Raw genomic sequence first — 20,194 nt, forward strand, 5'->3', positions numbered from 1 at the left:
TGAGGGAATCTCGGCACCTCGTCACTGTCGTCTCCGAAAGGGAAAGCCTGTCTTTGACTGTCTGTAGTTGTGGGTATTTGAGATGTTTGAAGACGAGCGCAGGCTCAGTGAGCAGGAGATGTTAGAGGTAGTTTTTATTGTCAGGGGATGGAACCGTTTCGTACTGATTACAGAACTTAAACTCACTTACTTTCACTTGTATATTTTATTTTGTTCCCTTGACTCCTTGTCTTCGACTACACAGCCTTAATTGGGGCCATTGCAGCTACGGAGTTGTAATTACATGCAGATTTCAGAGACACCTTCTCTTTTGCAGGGCAGACTTTATTTGGACAGCATGGCTTACTTGTATAGCTGCGTATTTACTCAGATCAAGGAAACATTTGCTGTCTTTTATTTACATCTCTGATAAGGTGCTTAATGGCACAGCTGTCAATGTTTGACAATTGTTTCACTCTACTTAAATCCCATAAGAAGTACAGCTCAAGTGTTCAAGACAGAAAACAGGAAGTGACATGCACCTTTCTTAATAAGCTAGTTATTTACATTTCTATTCAGCACTCGAAGAGCAAGCGTGACTGGAATAGATTCCTTTCATTTCAACAAGGAACACTCCCACCAAGAAGAAGTGTTTTTTTTTTCACGTGCCATCTGTCTGTGTTGTCTTCCCCCGGACGGATCCATGTTTAATCAAAAAGACGGAGATCACACATGCATAATCACACACAGGTTGTGGCTTCTGTCATCACAGCTACTGTGAAGACCACTGTGCATGTCTTAGACGTTGGCACCGATGTTGTGCATTCATGTTTACCTGTCAGGATTTATATCCCTGCAGCCACCTGTGATCAGCTCCCAGCGTTTGCCACACACTAATCGACAGCGATGAGCTAATACTGTATCTGCTGAGGAGGGATTTACAGGGATGTCACTCAGAGAATTTGCAAGAAATATGAGCTTTTGGAACTTTTGGACTAAAGTTGGTGGTGTTGTCTGGTCAACACTCCCAACAATTGAATCATTAGGCAGACTATCTACTCAGTTGTTTCTTTTTTTGTGATTCTCTAATTGATCCCTGAGGCAAAATCTTCTTATACTCGCTCCACAGAGAGCTCACAGCTAAGAGTCGCATACAGAATAGCTTCAGAGGAGCTAAAAGGGATTCAGGGTCAAGTACATTTTCATTTAAACAAGAGTGTCTCTACTCACTATGCAACCCTGATAGGCTAAAAACAAAATATTTCCACATGCATTATTAAAAGAACAATCTCTAGCTGCTTTATTTCCATGAAACCTGCCCTAAGTTTGCCCTGCGTATCACTGACTTAAGCCTCAGCAGTCTTATCATCATGGAAGTATTCATTCCTGAGGGTGCCTCATTTTGCTGATGCAAAAGGCCACATGAATGCAACTTCATCAGTCTGAGCTAGGGTCCATGCAGCGCTGCTCCCTCTCTCTCTCGTTTCACTGTATCTGCATTACAGGTTTGAATCCCCCAGAGGAGCCAGCAACATCAGGGCTGGAAATAAACAAGCGAGGCTCTGGTGGCCTGGCGGTAAAGTACTGTACCTTAACCCACTCTTTTCCTGAACACAGCTCAAAACAAGGATGTGTGCTCAGTCAGTCAACCTTTAATAAATTGAAAGAAACATTTTTTATGTGTTTTAAACAATAAAGCAGTTCATGAGAGGTTAGGTATTGTGGAACGTGGTTATTATTTTGAACATTTTAGTTGATAATTGTAATGTTGCTAAAAGAAAATAATTCATTATATTAGCCCTTTGATGATGATCACACACTACGTTGATTATCAAGGCTGACTGAGGATTGGATTAGAAAGGAATCAGTGTGCAAGAGCATAAATGCATTCATCTTCATTATTAATGGTGCAACAATCAGCTTAGTTATGTTTCATGAGGACTCATTCTTTGACCTCTAAAAGCATAAATGAACAGAGAAATAGCCTCTGTCCCAACTTGTTTAAAATGTGTTGCTGGCATCAATTTCAAAATGGGTATATTATTTTCAAAAAACAACGAGATTTCTCAGTTTCAACGCATTCAATTGAACATGGGGTTTTAATGTTTTTGTAAATCATCAAATTCTGTTCCTATTTACATTTTACACAGCGTCCCAACCTGGAAACACTTTTAATCCAGGTCTGTTTCATGGCAATGTGGGCATTGTGTTCAGATATTCAGAAGAGAGATGAACATCCATTCTGTGCTCAATGCTTCTGCTATGGAGACACACCAAACACCGTTCATCTGAACACAGTGCCCACATTGTCATGACACAGATCTGGATTTAAATTGGTAAAGTATCCCTTTAAACATTTCTGTATCCACTGAAAGTGTAAATGCAATAAGTTAACAGTACCGTCACAACCTGTTATCACTCCCAACTCGTCAAAAATGACAGCTTGGTCAGTGGCCCTCCGTCAGTGTCTGATACTGACGCACAATCTACCCGTTAGCCTCTGTAGGAGACGCACCGGGCTTCGACCCTGGACGGCGCTGTGAGATAGCATATTATTAAGAGTGCCAAAGAGGTTGGGTCAAACACACGCACGTTTGTGTCATGCATGAAAACCAAAAGTCAACATCGAATTATTTTAACTTTTGAAAGTTACGTGAGAAACTTGTGTTAACCCAAACCCCGATCTTTTCCTAAACCTAACCAAGTAGTTATGTTGGCTATACCTAACTCTACCTTACACATCAAAAAATTACCCCAAATGGGTACCCAGAGCTTTAAGAACGTTACGCCTGACCAAGTGTCTGTATGTGATGAGATACAGTAGCATATGTTGCCCATTACATTCACATCGTTCATATTCCTAAATTAATATTAGATAAAAGAAGACTTGCCTTAGAGGTCTTTAAGAATATATAATTCACTGTGGTATTTCCCACTTAATATAGTTAAGTACATCAAATATCTCTCACATCTTAGGATCAAAAAGGCCATTATTCTCAACTGAACTGCACATCTTGACTCTGCCTCTCACAGTTAAATAAGTCAAATACGGGCCACGCAGAACTGACGATGCACAGAGCTGCTTAATGACACCGAGAGCTGTTCTATTTACCTGTCAGTCGTGCAGCCAGACCGCCAAATGAAAGTTTAAGTGCCTGGTGTTTGTGAAGGCAGACTGACATGAGAACACACTTGCCTGTTTTTGTATTGCTCAGTGTTAGTCATTGTGTGTGATTGTGTGTTAGTGTGTGTGTTTGTGTGTGCGCACTGGAGCAAGGAGACCTGCTCCTGGTCGACAGCAGGCTTCATTATGGAGTCGGACTGGTGGGGAGAGGGAGAGAGAGAGAGAGAGAGGAGTCAGAGTTTGACAAAGTGTGTTTTGGTCGGTGCCGCTAATTGAACTGATGTGTCACAGAGACTTGAGGAACATTAGGCCTCCGTCACCATGGATTCGACCGCAATAGATAGAGACGTAGGCCCTGGAGAGGAATAGTCATGTTCAAATCTCACATCTGGACTATTCACTTAACCAGTACAAGTGTATATATGTAGGCATTCTTTTATACACCAACACACATGCTTTTCTCTCACTCCCTCTCTCTCTCTCGCACACACACACACACACACACACACACACACACACACTCAAAGCTCTCCCAGTCCAATAAGAAGTATAATGAGTATAATCATGGTAGGAGGCTGGAGAGGCATGACTCCCTATTATTTAACTCCAACAGCTGGCAGGACAACACAGCGAGCCTTTTGTACCTACACACATACACACTCTGTCCCCTACACACACACCCACACAGAACATATACAATGTATTTCACCCTCCATTCCACATTCATACATCCTTCAATAAAAATAAGGAGAAGCTACACTTCCCCAGCACCCAGACACTATTCTGGCTTACACAGTCTCTCTGTCTCTCTCTGTCTCTTTCTCTGTCTCTCTCTCTCTCACACTCTCTCTCACTCCCTCTCTCTTTCTCTCTCTCTCTCTCTCTCTCTCTCACTCTCTCTCACTCTCTCTCTCTCTCTCTCTCTTTTTTTTCTCTTCTTACTCCTCAACTTGTATCCCCTCAGCCTATAACACCGAAAAAAATAAGCAGAAAGGTCTGTGGATTCAGAGAGAATGAGATAGGAGCTGCCTGAATCCATAACTCAGCCATGCATAAACTTATAAACATGCATGCACTTCACACATACACACACACACAAACCAGTGCCAAAGCACCCGTTAAGTCAAACTTTCACTATTCATTCATACACAGTGTTGCACGTACACACACTAACAGCCTGACCACCACTACCATACTGACCAACTAGGCGGCTTGTTTGTCTGAGGCAGTAAAGATGCTATCAGGAGCCCTCCTACCCAGCTCTCCAGAGCTCCAGCCAGAAACACATTACAGCGTTGCCTGTCTCCAAGCAGCTGCCTGTTAAAGGTGTTGCACAGCATAAAATCGCTGCTCTCCATTTGCCCATAATGCATATCACTGCTCTTGCCACGGTGGGTGCGGATATGAGTCGAAATCAGCAGACTAATTAAATCCAATTTTGTGTTCCACATGCCACTTGTCACATTCGACTGCTTTCCACCATGTTTTCACTTTCGGTTCATTTCTCTGAAATTGAAATGTGAGCGAGGCCGAGTGAAGAGTACACAAAGTGTTTCCTGGTTTCCTTGTAGTTTTATTATTTGTTTTATTAGCTCACCATATTAACTGGAGATAACCGGATGACACATTTAAGGAGCTTATTTTGATCAGCTTCTTTTGCCTAACAGTAAATAAAAGTTTAAAGCTCCTTTGTTATGTTAACATTTACATGGCCACCATGTAATATATGCCTAAAATGACCTATTCACTACTCTGGCTGAGTGAATGTCAGAGTGGAGTTTTTTTATTTGCTTGTGGGTGTGTATGTTTGTGTGTGTGTGTGTGTGTGTGTGTGTGTGTGTGTGTGTGTGTGTGTGTGTGTGTGTGTGTGTGTGTGTGTGTGTGTGTGTGTGTGTGTGTGTGTGTGTGTGTGTGTGTGTGTGTGTGTGTGTGTGTGTGTGTGTGTGTGTTGGGTTTATGGGTTTTTATGGGCAGAGCTATACTGATGTTTATTTCACGTCCTCGGGTCCCTTTTTAATGCATTATTCAAAACATGTTATAAAAATTGCCACTCAAAAAGCAGGGCGACTGTTTTTGTTTTTGTTATTATGCCAGATTTTGTATTCACATGCATACCCACAATAAAAAGGCTCTTTTATTGCAGGAAAAGACAATAAGCTGTCCGCTGGCCTTCAATATTATGGAATGAACTAGTCCACAGCAGAGGTCTTCAACCTTTTTCATATCATGGACCCCCAGGTGGTACCGGGGTTACACTGGGGGCATTATGCCATACTGTCACCACCCCAGTTCATATAATCAGTTGTCAAGATAAAATTCAGAAAACTCGCTGTTCTCACAAAACCTTTTATCAAACACTTTCTTTTTTCTTTAATGAAATTCCTATTAACTGCCACATAAATTTATAAGTAAGGAATGACACCTGATTGTTATGGGTGACATCAAGGACAAACTTCACTTCGCATCAGGTGGTTTACAATCTCTATAAACAGATTCTTCATGTGTAGACTCAGGTGTTTTGACGAATCACGTTTGAGCAGGCTTTTGTTGCATGCAGGTAAAAAGCCTTTGTTGAGAGCAAGGAGGCAAGAAAGCATTGGCCGAAAATGTAATCTCCGAACCCAACAGCTATAGTCTAACGATGATTACGCTTTTTATTAGCTTTTTTTCATTTATTTATCTTCATTCGTGTGCAGATATCTGTTTATAAAACACGTTGTCAATACATTCCCGCATCTCAAATTGCTAATGAATCCGGGTGCATGTAAGGCGAAGTCTTGGCTTGTGTATCCGCTGGTTATACAAAAAATCCCCGTCCCCCGAGGTTAAACCCTCCTCAGACCGATAGCCAATGTGTTCCGAGGTGGTTTCTGTGTGTCATGAGTTTTAAACGGCTCAACCAAGGAGTCATATTTTCTTTCTTAGATTTTTCATTTTGTCCCAAAGAGGTGAAAGTATCACTCACTTAACAACTAACAAAGCAAAAGTTCAATCGATTTGGACCCCCCCATTTGAAAACCTGGGCTTTACTTTGAAAATATTTATCTAAAGTTGCCATGCATGATCACATAGCTGTAAGCTCCATATACATGAATGAGAGACCTTGAATGAGGTTTAACTTTAAACATAGTAATTATCTCTTTAGCCCCCTGCATCAACACTAATCCTTAGAGAATGCAGAAGCAAACGCTTACCAGACAAGCCTCATTAAATATTTACTGTGTTTGGCCACCATCAACAACTCACACAACAAACACCCTCTGATCGTTTGCCCCCCCCCTCCCCTTCTCATGCTATGTGTGTTAGTGACTGTAGGCAGCGGCGGGACGCTGAGATGGACCTTTATTCCCTTCCTTTTTGTTATTGGCTGATAATCACAGATTGCGGGGCCGGTCCGTTATGTGTGATAATGTTAAATATTAATGTCTGGAGATGATTACTGCGCTAGATGGAGAGAGGCAGGAAGTGCGGTGGAGGTGACATCCTCATTCATCACGAGGCCCTAACAGAATCTAAATCCTCCCTATGTTTTTAACCTTACCCCGGGGGGAAGAGAGGCAGGCGGGGCGAGGGAGAGGAAGAGACAGAAAGGAGGGCGGATCAGGAGAGACAGAGAGAGATGAAGCAGAGGCAGAGAGGGAGAAAGAAACAAGGAGAGGGAGAAAGAGAGCTGACACAAAGTGAGTTATGAACGGGGTGTGAAAAAGAGGGTGAAAGAAATAAAAGGATATATCGATGGATGGAAAGTGAGACCAAGAGCGAGCATAAAAGAAAAGGCGAGGTGGTGAAAAATAGACCTACTGTATAATGTATAGCACCGCTCTCCTCAGCTGACCTGTCAGCCGATCCCATGTGACAGGCTGACGGATGAGCAGAAAGGAACTCTTATCTTATTTTGTCAAGGTCTGGCAGTCACTCAAGGCCTATTCAGCATAAATAAACAAGCGGTGTGGAAAATGGCAGCCATATCACCTTCTCTTCGGTGGTGTCATTTTCTCCAGACATATCACTACCTCCACCTCCTTATTTATTTAGCTGGGCACAAAAGGGGTCCGGACTGCCTATTACCCAACTATTATCTTCCTCAATTGTATCGTCAAATATATAGCACCACAGAAGAAAAAGAATATTTTTTTCAACCATTGGTCCAAGTTGAAGCTGGCTGTGAGTAACAGAGGCTTAATACTGTATATACGTATGGCACTTCTGAATGAGATTCACATATCATACTGTTGGAGCGTTCGCAGCGTTTTTCATTTTTACCGCTCGGCTCTCAAAGCCAGATGCAGAGGAGAGAGAAAGTTGCCAGTTCTTTTTTTGCTCTTTCAACTTCTTCTCCTCCTCCTCTTTCCCCCCTCCTCTCCTCCATCCCTTCTCCTCACTTACGAATCAAACTTAATGAATGACCTTTTCTGCCTGGTTTGTTTGCTTCTTGCCATATTCAGCAAGCGATCTAATGGGAATGTATCCTAAGTCGGTACATGTGGACAGAATGACAGGTATGTTGGGGCCAGGCAAACAGGGATCGGTTGATTTCTAACGGTTATTTTGGGGGGGGTGAGTGGTACTGGATGTGACAGCATCTAGTACAGTGAACCAGCCAGAACTGGAACCAAGCGGTGTTTGAGGATAAAAGGTGCTAAAAGCTTTGAAAAGGCTATTTCCTCATAAAAAACACTGTCTAATTTCATATCTGTTACTGCTGAGAGTTTCAATAGCCATTGTCCTGACTGTTATTATACGTGAGAAATATACCACATATTTCTGTCAGAGCTTGTCATGTTTAATTATTGCTTTAATGATTTGTGATTATGTCTTCCGACGCTAGACGTGGCCAATACACCTGCCCACAAACGTGCTTGCCATGAAATAACACTCTGTATTGAAAGTGTGCTAAATGTTTTCTGTCTCGGATTGCAGGAGTACCAGTCATGCAACACCCTGCCCTGTCCCGATCTGAAGAAGACCACGCCCTGGACTCCCTGGACGCCCGTCAACATCTCCGACAACGGGGGACACTATGAACAGCGTTTCCGCTACACGTGCAAAGCTCGCATCCCAGATCCCAGCCTGCTAGAAGTAGGCAGGCAGAGGATCGAGATGCGCTACTGCTCCAGCGACGGCTCCACTGGCTGCTCCACTGACGGTGAGTGCAGAGTGGAGGAGACAGATGGTCTCTTTCCAGCTATCTCAGCCTCTGGATGTTTCTGTTATCTCACTCCAACTGGATTTCTGCGTCTCTGAGGGCTAGTTATTGGCCTCCTCGCCTCAAGCCAGTCCTTTTTCCTGTCTGTGTCTGATTTTCATTAGATCTTTCTTTCTTTTCTTTTCAAACTTTTCTTCTCTATGTCTTCTAAAAGTTGAACAAGCGCTATCTTAATCAGCCCTCGTTTTTATGGTCCCATGCTCCTCCGACTTTATCAGAGGATCAAAGCGTCAGACATGTTAATGAACTTCCAATCCACAAAGCCGATCAGCAGTTTACAACTAATTTTAGCTCATCTTTCACACTCACACACAAACAGATGCGTGCACAGAGCTCAATTCGTCTCGCAAAGAAGCACAAACACTCTTTATCCATCATTCCCCCTTTGCCTGAGTCGGTGCACCACACAGTCTCAATCAGCCACACCCCTGGTGAATTAAACGCTGTAAACGTTTGTACAAGCACACTGTTAATTGACAAGTTGTTTATGTTGTCAAGTGGAAGGATCCATATTAGAGGGGAGACAGGCGGGGTGGCACCGCACCACAGTAAAAAGGCTTCAGAAGCAGTAGTTAAAGTTTGTTTATGGCTCTTTGCCTCAGAGAGAAACGCTGATTTTTTTTTTAGGGCTTTAGAGTTAACGCCTGGCTATGATGCGGCAGCCTCCCATCACTTTGTGTCTGGGTGGTCTGTCTCTACACCACTCAGATGCCACACGCTGCGGTAATCACAGTGACTAGCCCTAATGCACAATATCAATGGGGTTTTCTCTCATTTGATCTCTTTCTTCTGCCTCATTTTTGATTATTAATCTCTGTCTTTCCTCCGGTTCTGTCGCTGGTACAAGTTGTTCTCTTCACACTTTGAAGCCGACGCTTAAATGTTCCTGAAGGGTTTTAAGTGAGCGCTGACAGGAACAGAGAAAACCTGACTGCAGACCCAAAGCCTTAAGGAGTGACAGCCACACATCCAAGACATTAGGCTACAAAGACTTGAGCTTTAATAGATCTGTCCTTTTTCTGATTAGCAAGAGGAAGTCACAGACACAATGTGTTTCATTAGAGGTTGTCACCGGAAGCCTGACATCAGATTAGCTTTAGTGCTAATTAAACCAATTGAAAAGTGCAGGCTGAAGGTTCAGCATTCACTTTTCAATTGGTTAAAGGCAGTGAGTCAGGCTGTGTTGTGGGATGGAAGCAGCCTATAGGCTACAGCAGGCAGATGGGGATGTATGAACTGTGCAGTACAAATCCTTCAACAACCAGTGTACAAACATGGGTGGTGTTTTCACGAATCTGCCATCAGGACAAATGGGAGAGGCTGTTAACTAATTGTATTGCATTGTGTTGCAAATAATATACCAGCAGGTTACATTCAAACCTTTTCTTTTATAATATTTCTGTTAATAGATACAAACTGCCAAAGATTGTCAACAGCAGTGATTAGTCATGATGCTATTGCACTTCATTTTCCACCTACTGTATTGGCATTTTGACTAGATTAGTAATTAACATCACTGCAGGCATTATTGCTTCTCTATATTCCCTCAAAGGAAGGCATTATGAATATACAGTGATTTTACAGGAAATCCAAATTGCATTAGCTTTTCCTACATGTTGACAAACTAATATCTCTTCTATCAAAGACTGGTTCACTATATGAAACCAAAGACTTATTGAAGTGTGCCCGGGCCCCGGGAGCAGCAGTTAACCTTAGTTAAGGCAAGAGGCCATCGCTGTTGTTGTGGTCTGTATCAATGTCCACAACCGGAGCAAAAGACACAGAGATTCCTCCGAGATGATGAGGACCCAAAAGGAATTGGTGTGCCACCCGATAAAGATTCACTATTAGTACTACTTCTCCTATCAGGCAGCTTAGTTGCGATTAGAGCTTCACACACAACCTGGGTTTTTCCTGCAAGAGCAATTATAAAACGTTGCCATGTGAACAGTTTAGCAAAAGTTACATGAAAAGTGTTGTCAATTACTCATTACATAATGATTATTGAAAAAATAAGTGTTTTTCTAGGTAATTAATTACATAGATACATACGTAGATAAAGAACAATAGAGACTATCTTAGTGGGGTTCACTTGAACCACACCCATCCGTGCACTTGACATTGACCACCGGTGTTGGTGAGTTGTTTGGTGTTCTTTGATTTTGCTCCTACTTTGTGTTGTGGATTGCTGGAAGGCACTATCTGTATACCAGTGTGGCTATTTTAAGTTACAGGAGTCAGATTGTGTGTGGGTTGAATGGGTGATATTTATATGTCTGCAGCATGTAATGGACGGGTTTTAGGAGAAAACTGGCAAGTGGCTCGATAATCAAAAGGTTGCAATAACACAAATGTTTTTTGCTCTGGCGGCTGGTAGCCCATCAACACCAACTGGCTGGTAGTTGAAAAATGGCTATTTGACGTCACAGAGGCTACTTCCATATTTTATACTGTCTATGGTTACTGTAGATACTGCATATGAATGTTTGTCTCATCAAAATACAACAACTCTGTGTGTGCAAGCAACAAACAGATTAAGTACTGTACTAAACATTTTAAGCAGTCAGGAGTAGAACGTTTACAAAATCACTGTCCTTCTTTTTGTTTTCTCATTTGAAACATATATGAACTTCCAAAGTCTACTTCACTTTCTGGCTGTCACCCCGATGTCACTCCCCCGCTACTCAATAAAAAGCCCACACTGCCATGTGGTCCCAGACATTCTTCATCTCCCCTGCAGAATGTCACCATGTTTGTAGCTTGGAGCAGCTTGGAGCAGATCTATCAGATATACCTGACATTTACAGATTTGGATTGTATTCTGGGGCGCGCCACATGTTGTGGACCTGGGCGTCTCATCTGATCAAACGTATGGAGAATTTATCCCTGGATCACAGGGAAAGAACTGATGTGCTACTTTCCCAGTATCCCTTTGTTTCTCAATGTCTCTCATTTAAGGGGCTCAATCCATCTTTATTATGAGAGATAAATTGTGAATATATGATTAAACCAAGCATTTACAATGAGCTTTTATACAACATAACGACTTTTGTCGTATCAGTGATTACGATAATTAATGATAGCGATGAGTTAATTAAGATCTGTGGTGATGTAAAGACCTCTCTTGTCATATACGCCCAGTGATTAGTCTTGTAGCATTTGTAGCCATTTCTTTTTGATCACATTTCCCATGCCTGAATGAAAACACAATCATGTGATCATTTGCATAACCGCCTCATAGTCATGTATTTATAAACATCCATGCAGCAAATTTCTACAGGCAATTTATTTATCTTTTATTTATCTGCCCATTATAGAACTATTTTCTTCACTCAACAGTATGTCTTCATATCATATGTATGTAATAATAGACAATTATTGTTAGGTAACTAACACAATATTCTCCGTCTTCTCATCACATTATGTGTTTCCCTATAGATTGCTCAAAGAGATCTCAGCAGATGTTATTAAAAACTCTTATGAAGACTCATTCGCTACACTTTTTGCTCTTGTGTTTTTAGTTTTAGAAAGATTCTTTTGTTTTTGCACCACCCTCTCAAATCTTTAAAGACCAAGTATAACTCTCACAACAGCCCTATGCACACAACCTTTCAGAGTGTAGAGAAATCCAAAGCTTGACAGGACTGTTGTGCGTTCTTAAACTTGCTAATCTATGACTGGACACTCACTGTTCTGGGGAACGATTTTTCAAAACAGTCAATAACTAACCAGCCCGCTATAGTCTTCATGAGGCTGAAATTCATGCTTCCACAGCGAAACCAGATACCTGTCTATCATTAGTCAGCCTCCAACTAAAAATTTCTCAGTTATTAGTCACTATCTACTGCCGTGGGCCAGCCCACCACACACACCGATGATTTCTGTGAAGCCATATGTCTATGAAACAGATATGCCCGTCTGGTTGAATCAATATCTCTACATAATGAATTAAGAGTTCAGCCACGCTATGATACAGCAGTAGTAAAAATCAAGCTTCAATCATCTTGCAATCATGCATTCGTTCATTTGCATCTCACAAAGACTGAAGCACATACACTGAGGGAAAAGAAATCACTGGAAAGATGAGAGACATTTCTGTAGAGGGCTGTGAGTTTGTAATTTTGCCCGCATGTGCCGGTGAGTGATGGCTTCATTTTTTTTCCCAGGGAGAAACAGTGGAGTGTCAGCAGCTTGATGTGTTTCACTTCAGCTGATCCAGTATCAAGGCCAAGGCCTTCTCATGGGCGACAGATTAGTTTCTCCTGCATTGATGTCTTGGGCAGTCACTGAGTAGACACAAGACGGTGCTGAGGGACGCTTCTGAGGGATGACAAGAATTTCGGTCTCCTTATTGTCTTTATGTTTCTCTCTCCCACTCTCTCACTCTCTCTCCCAACAGTCAGCTCTCTGTTTTTCTGCAGACATCTCGCTGTTTATCGAGAAAGAAACTGAACCAGTTGAGCTCATAAGTGAACACAAAGCCGAGTTAAGTTATACAACAACCTTAGGTGTCTCAATAAGGAGAGACTGATTATGTATGACAATATTCAAAAAGATAGAGAGGGATTTTGGTGATTAGACGTGAAGTTAGAAGGTAGAACACAATTCACCTGGGGTCTAGACGCTGGTGATAGTGGAGGTAAAGGTAAAGGTAAAGCCAGGAGGCGGGAAATGAAAGCTCTCAACATGGCAGATTGTGTGATAGTTAGTCTGAAAAAATAATCACAGACATTCACATCGTCGAACATTAAATAGATTGATCACGTAGAACGAGACATGCGACCGCATCGTGACTTTAAATAGAATAGACATGTTTAAAACTGCCGCCCTGCAACCATTCACAACATTACGGTCATATAGGTTGTTTTCAGAGTTCATAAAGTATGAGAACATTTTTATATTCTAAAAAACAATGTAATAACAATATGCACAATTGCACTTAGATTATATTGCAATTAATGAAATATAGCTGATTAAATTACTTAAGTCTTGCTCTTCTTTTGTCCCTCTCTCTCTCTTTCCGACCGCTCGTCCCCACCTCAGTATTTATGATGTTGAAAGGCTTAACTGTGATATTGCTGCAGCTCTTATAATACAATAGCTCTTACTAAGTTGCTGCTGACAGGATTTCTCCCTATATGGTCTCTCTCTGTGTCTGTTATGCTTCAGTTAAGTAGGTAACCCATGCCCTCTCCCAGATTACTGTCAGATGGAGTTCACAACCTTATTGCAATTATCCTTGACACCAAATTTTCATGGTACCACTGGAGTGCCAATGACACACTGCCTGTTTCACCTTTTGCCCTCACTAGAGGTGGTGTAGAGTGGCACAGAATTTGGTTAGAGTCAACAAATTATCAAACCAGTGTAGGTGATTAAAAAAACACAACTGCATGTCAGTATAAAAATCGACTTTGTTGGCAGGAAGCCACTCCTTGCTCAACATGCCAGCGTGAAATGATGGCTCTGGGCTCTTAAAAACATCAGAACAGCAGGTTTTTGATGGATTAACAACACCCAAGAAAAGTTTCTGCTCTCACTCTGACTTAGTCACAAGCCTGTCTTCTCCTGTCTTCTCTGCTCTGACAACGGTTTTCCTTCTGCTATGTTGCTTATTTTGATCAGACGGGCTGCAATCTCAGAGTGGAGAGCAGTGCTATGGTACTTAAAGTTACCAGGGAGAAGGAAAGGGCTGTTGCTTTGATGAAAGCAGGTTACGTTATGTAGGAAAACAAAACAATCAGGTTGTTGGAGTAGCCTTATTCTTTAAAAGCACCTACAATTACGACAAAAACGCTCTTGAAGCCAACCACCACAGCCAGCAGTAGGAGCATGTATTTTGTGCTAGCTGTGATTGTAGTGACAAGAGGGATACATGAAGAGAAACAGGTGAAAACCTAAACCTAGGCAGATAATCTCATCTCTGCCTCTATCTCTCTGTTTCTTACTTACTTGCTTACTTCCTCCTCACTTGTTTCGCTGTTTGAGTGCTTTTACAGTTGCATATAGTGCACATTTCCTGTGTCTGTATTGACAAGAGGGATAAATGAAGAGAAACTGGTGTTGAATTTTAACCTGACGCACCAGATGCTTTGTTACACAGAACCATCTGAGAAGCCGTCCCTTGAAAATGTTTGAAAAGGGATACCAGGCGGGTAATTGGATGAATCATCTGTCTATCAAACTCTTGCTGAAGCATGCTGGGAGAAGAGAGTAAATATCTTTACCATGAGCCTTCAGTATTGTTCTTTTCTCTTCTTTCAATGAAGAAATACTCTCCAGCTCTGATACCTACTGTTACCAATGCTAATGCAGCATCTACAGTAATCTCTTTAGGAGGCGCCATTATTGTTTTAAACAAACAGTCGTGTCTCTTTGTTGTCACACACACCTAAACCTAGGGCTGGGTAATCATTATATCACAATTTTTTTTTCAGTAAAATCAAGATCACGATTTTAGCAGAGATTTTTACACGGATTTTCAACTATTTTGCAAGTTACTGAACAGTGCAACCAAATTATTTCCCTATGTAAAAACATAGCCCTAAAAGAAAAAAAGATATAATAAATATATGACTAAAATAATAAATGAACGCATTTAGACCAAATAACCTTTCTGAACATTTTTTAACGAGTTCGTGCAATGACCTGACCTGTTGCCTCTGCTGGCTGTGGTGTGGCTGGGCTCCTCACCGTTTCACTCTGAAATGGTTTGTTGTGTTACCATCCGATGTGAGCACTTTGTGTTACTATGTGCCTGTGATATGCAGCTTTGGGCAGAAGGCGGCGTCTGTGAAGTGGCAATACTCGCTCCTTGTTAAACACATTGGGAGTTTGGTTTTCATTGTTGGCTCTCTGAATCAAACAGGATGTGGAATAAGAAATCCTCATCACTACCTGTAGTTTGCTATGATTGGTCTCTAGGGCGGGCAAGAGGCGGACTAGAAATTGGGATTCAGCTGAGGAAAAATAAAAACATGATGCATCAGCGCAAGGGAATAGCACAGCAATGGATAGAATGATATTATATAGAATTTTATTGTCAAATATGTGGTGTTGTTGTTTTTGCTGCAGTTTGGAGCAGTGAGGGGCATTCTCAACACTCTCCTTGATGGCCCATTCAAGGGCAAATTGCCAGTCAGAAACTTGAAATTATATCATACGATGCTGAGTTACATTGTCAGGAAATCAAACTCACCAGATGAACAATAACCACGAACTATGTGAAAGTAATAATGTGAAATTGGTTGTTTGGTGCATTGAAAGGTTTCTGTTTGACAGCTGACTGACACTTTGGGTGTCAGATGTTGGTTGTTATGGAAACAGAATATAGTTAATATTCTAAATGCAATCAAATGCAAATCCTGCAAATGCCACAAAGTAAACTAGTATGGCTCATGCTAGAAGTAGGTAGTCCAAACATTGCACATAGAGAGTGAATAAAACCTCTTCAGTCCAATAAATCTCTGCAATCAAACCTGTGAGTTGGGGATGATGTTTTAACAGAGGGACGCCACAGTCTGGAGGGGCAGGTTGGGCCTTTAAGTGAGTGGAAGATCCTGTAACATTCAGTAACTCCCTGTGCTCTTATCAGGTTAGCATGCATGTTCTTGGCTATTTATGCATCTGTGTTTCTGTACATGTGCACTTATTCATCTACAGGGTTAGGGTTTAATTGCGCCCCTACAAACTTTTAATCAGCTCTTCCATGAGGAAATCCCTCCAGAGGGTGTCTGGGTCAACCATCACTTGGGCAGCCAAGTGACCAGAAACCAGGGCATTAAGAATTCCAAAACAACCTTCCATTTTTCAGATATGAATATGGAGTGTATGTAAAAAACATTTGATTGCAGGGAGACATTGGGAGACTGATCTGATAGGGAAAATAAAAGGAGGAGGAGAAGGAGGAGGGAGGTAGAGTAATGGGGAATAAGTATGCAGTTGTGAATCTAGGACAGACAGGCTGGAAAAAGCACTTCTCCAGTATTCTCTCTCAGTGTGGTCCAACTTTCATGTCAATAAAACTTTGTTCACACATGACAGCGCATCTCTTCACAGCTGAAGGTTAGCGATTTCTCCACCTCTCCGTCTCTCACATCTGTCCGTCTTCAAGCGGAGTTGTCTCTACGGCTTGCAGATGTCATCTCGTCTCCATCTCTGCCTCTATCTCTCTATTTCTTACTTACTTGCTTACTTTCTCCTCACTATTTTCGCTGTTTGAGTGCCTTTACAGTTGCATATAGTGCACATTAGATTGCACAGCATTGCGTGTCTGTGCGGCCTCACAGAGTCCCCATTCCTCTTTTTCCCACACATGCATCTATACTCTCTCTCTCGGTTCTAAAGTTTGTTTACAGTGTGCTTTGCCTTTGAGCATGGTGTGAGGTTGAGTGAGGGGAGAGAGGGGGGGACCTTTTTCATGTCCTAGTTTCCTTGTAGCGGGGACTATTGGACGTTGCGCTGTGTCCTTCATAGCTTTGGACCCACCCAGCTCATCAGGAGAGCGAAGATTAATTCTCTCCGGCTGTGTGTGGTTCTTGTGAGGAACAATAGATCCAGTCGCTACCTATTTGAGAGGGAGGGCACCAAGCTGTGTGTTTTGGCGACGGGAGGGCAGTCCCTGCAAAGTAGCATTAACAATACACACAGCACACCCGAGCAGTCTCAGGCCAAAGCTCGAGCGAGCAAATTGGTCGAGGCGCTGTGTGTGTATTGTGAGCACTAATAACATAAGTGTTGGCATACCTGTATTGGTGTGTGTCGAGATTAGGCTCTTGTAATGTGTATGTTTGCATGTATAAGAGGGATGGTTAAAAAGCGCTCCACTGTCATTAGAGCAGTGCAACAGTCCAGTCTCTTGGGCTCCAGAGAGCTTGATGAAGACTACGGGTCACAGTGGTAGGGGACTGTCCGTGCTACTGCCTGCTCAGAATCGATAAAGAGCAGGAGCCTCGACGGGCCTGTCAACACTCACGCCAGCTTGATGCCAGATCGAGTCGGCCTGTACACTGCCAAGGTCGGCCACAGTTATGAAGAGGTCGAGGATTTTGGGCTAGGTAAACATACTGTCTCCCTGAGAATACAAAGCAGCCGTAACTGTCAGTGAAAAGAGCATGCTGACAAAACAACGATGCAGTTTGGAGGACAGGGGGGGGACAAAAATGCGAGAGAAGGTTAATGGGGAAGAGACAGAGAGGAAGAGAAGAATAAAGAGAGGCTTTGAGCGAAACATAAGTTATATCTCTATATATAACGAGGAGAAATCAAGAGATTATAGAATCAGGCAAAAAAAAGAAATTTTCCCATGGTACAGTCGAGCAGGATCGAGATTCAACAACAAAGAGGCAAAGAGACAAAGAAAAAACAGTAAAGAGAAGAATGAGTTCCGAATGACATAAATGAAGACTTCCACTGCAATCTGGGAAAAAAATAGAAAATAGTCCAGTTTGCTGAATGAGTCAATCATAGGGGAGTGCTCGGACGGTGACTGTAATTCCAATGGAGGTGATTATCATTTGCTCAAACAGATGAGTTCTCTCTTTTCATTCAGAAAGGCCAGAAGCTTTCTTTCTCCGCTCATTCTGCATATTTCCATGACGCTGATTAATGCGTGCAGCAATTATAGTTTAATAGACATGGGGGTTTCATATTTCATTAGGAATCCTCTATTCGATTCATTCCAGACGAATGTACACAGATTAGTCAATGTTGTTTGATGGGGGGGGCGGGGGGAGAGGGGGGGTGTTGACAGGACGCACTGTATCCATCTTTAGAAAATGACAAGAAGACTGTGACGAATGAAATGTTGGATTACAGCTGTACAGCTGATTTCTGACACCATCACTGTGGTATCCATTGATCTGTCTATGAACTATGTCTTCTGATCCATTCTTTTGTGTGAATCGTTAATGTATGGCTGCAACAATTAATAGCTTAAATTGATTGCTTCATCCACTTGGGACCATGAATGTCTGGGCAAAATTCGAAACAATCCATCCATTAGTTTCTGAAATATTTCAGTCTGGATCGAAGAGCCTAAATTAAATAAAAATGTTCTTTGTGTTTCCATCTGCCTAAGACATCAGTATAATATCAGCTATGGTTTAGTGAACAAGCAGAAGTGCAGACAGACAGTGCCCATGAGCCTTTACACTGTATGCACATGGTGTTCCACCAGTTGATTTTTAATTAAATCTGTTGAATCGCCTTGCAGCACAAAATAACTTAACAACAACACAAAACATGTGACGAACTCTGCTCTTTTAGCACAAATCAAGTTAAAGCTTTTAGAGTAACTCTAGGGTAACTGCTCTCAAGAGCTGCAATTGACTCTCTGCACTCTTCTTGCTCTTCAAAAACAATGTAGTCTACACAGTAGATGGAGGACAAGTATCATCCGCTTTCTTACACAGAGCAGCAGGGTTTTAATGAAATGTTGTCTCAATTGCAGAGAAAAATAAACAATACTACAGGTGTGACATAATTTAGAAGTTGTTTTTACTGGTCTCATTCCCATCAGGAGAGGTGCTCCGCCTCGGGAGGATCTCAGGCCACACAGTGAATGGTGGATGGTCGTCCTGGAGTTCCTGGTCCCAGTGCAGCAGAGACTGCAGCCGGGGAATCCGCAGCCGGAAGAGGACCTGCAGTAGCCCAGAGCCCAGATATGGAGGTCAGACCTGCCTGGGGGCAGCACAGGAGTATCAGGAGTGTAACATCACCCCTTGTCCAGGTAAGAAATGCACACATATTACAGACAAGTAGGAGTGGGCGATATGGCAAAAATATCATAACCCCGATTTATTTTTACAGTAAAATCACCATCACAATTTTATCACGGTTTTTGACATTGATTTTTAATTATTTTGCAAGTTAGTGCAGTGCAACCAAAGTATATCCCGAAATGATAGAAAAGATAGCCCTAAAAGAGAAGATGTATCCCAAAACATTTATGCCAAAGAACTTACGCTAAGTAGTGGACATAAGTGGACATTTAACAAAAAGCTACCGAAAGCTACTGATTGCCTCTGCTGGCTGCAGTGTTGTTGGTCTCCTCGTCGTTTCATTCTCAGCAGGCTGTTAAAAATGCTGTCAAGGTTTGTCGTGTTCCCATCCAATGTGTGCAACTTGTGTTACTGTGTGTATGTTTGGCAGCTTTGGGCAGACAGGCGGCTTCTATAAAGTCGCGCTCTGCGCTCGCTCCTTGTTAAACACATTAGGAGTCCTTGGTTGCACGGGACATATACCTGTTTTTTTAAGGCGCATATTTTAGAGCTTGTTCAACACATTCTATGAATACGTGTGGACAGACAGCGTCAATGCGACACCATAGTCTGAAGCTTTCGTGCTGTTAGGACACGGTGTTTTCAGCCATGACTTCCTGCTACTCTCTGAATTATACATGGTGGGTAATGAGAAAACCCTGTCACTGCCTGTAGTTCGCTATAATTGGTTGATCGTCGTGTCTTTTGGGCGAGCATGAGATTTACTAGCCAATAGTGGGATTTGGCTGAGGAAAAAGAAACTTGATGGGTCTGTGCAAGAACATAGAAAGGCATTGGATAGAATTTGCCCTATAGACGATACTACAATCTCTCTGCTTTGGCAGATCGTCAGCACGTTCTAATCCTTTACGATCTAATATCGTCATATCGTCCACCCCTAATTACAAGCCAGTGGTAGTTTCACACATACTGTAAACCAACACTAAACAGAGGACACACAGAAATGAAAACATTCACAAGGACAGAAGTCAATTAGCCCACTAGCTCTCTCTTTAACTCACACAGATAAAAACACACTACTACTACTACACCATACTCTCGCTATGTTTTTCCTTGATTAACGGATAAAGAATTACAGTGACAAATCATCTGGAGCCACCAAAG

At 42.1% G+C, this 20,194-nt stretch overlaps 1 protein-coding gene across 3 annotated transcripts in view; it reads left to right on the forward strand.

Annotated features, from left to right (window-relative positions):
- sema5a (sema domain, seven thrombospondin repeats (type 1 and type 1-like), transmembrane domain (TM) and short cytoplasmic domain, (semaphorin) 5A) overlaps positions 1–20,194 on the forward strand; it is a 119,358-nt gene that overhangs the window by 87,665 nt on the left and 11,499 nt on the right. For all 3 annotated transcript variants that reach the window (XM_083935732.1, XM_083935733.1, XM_083935734.1), the window contains exons 16-17: positions 8,024–8,249; positions 18,829–19,038. In XM_083935732.1, the coding sequence (XP_083791858.1) occupies positions 8,024–8,249; positions 18,829–19,038 (436 nt within the window). The remainder of the gene's footprint in view (positions 1–8,023; positions 8,250–18,828; positions 19,039–20,194) is intronic.

Source organism: Echiichthys vipera (assembly GCF_963691815.1).
Source record: "Echiichthys vipera genome assembly, chromosome: 21".
Taxonomy (NCBI): domain Eukaryota; kingdom Metazoa; phylum Chordata; class Actinopteri; order Perciformes; family Trachinidae; genus Echiichthys; species Echiichthys vipera.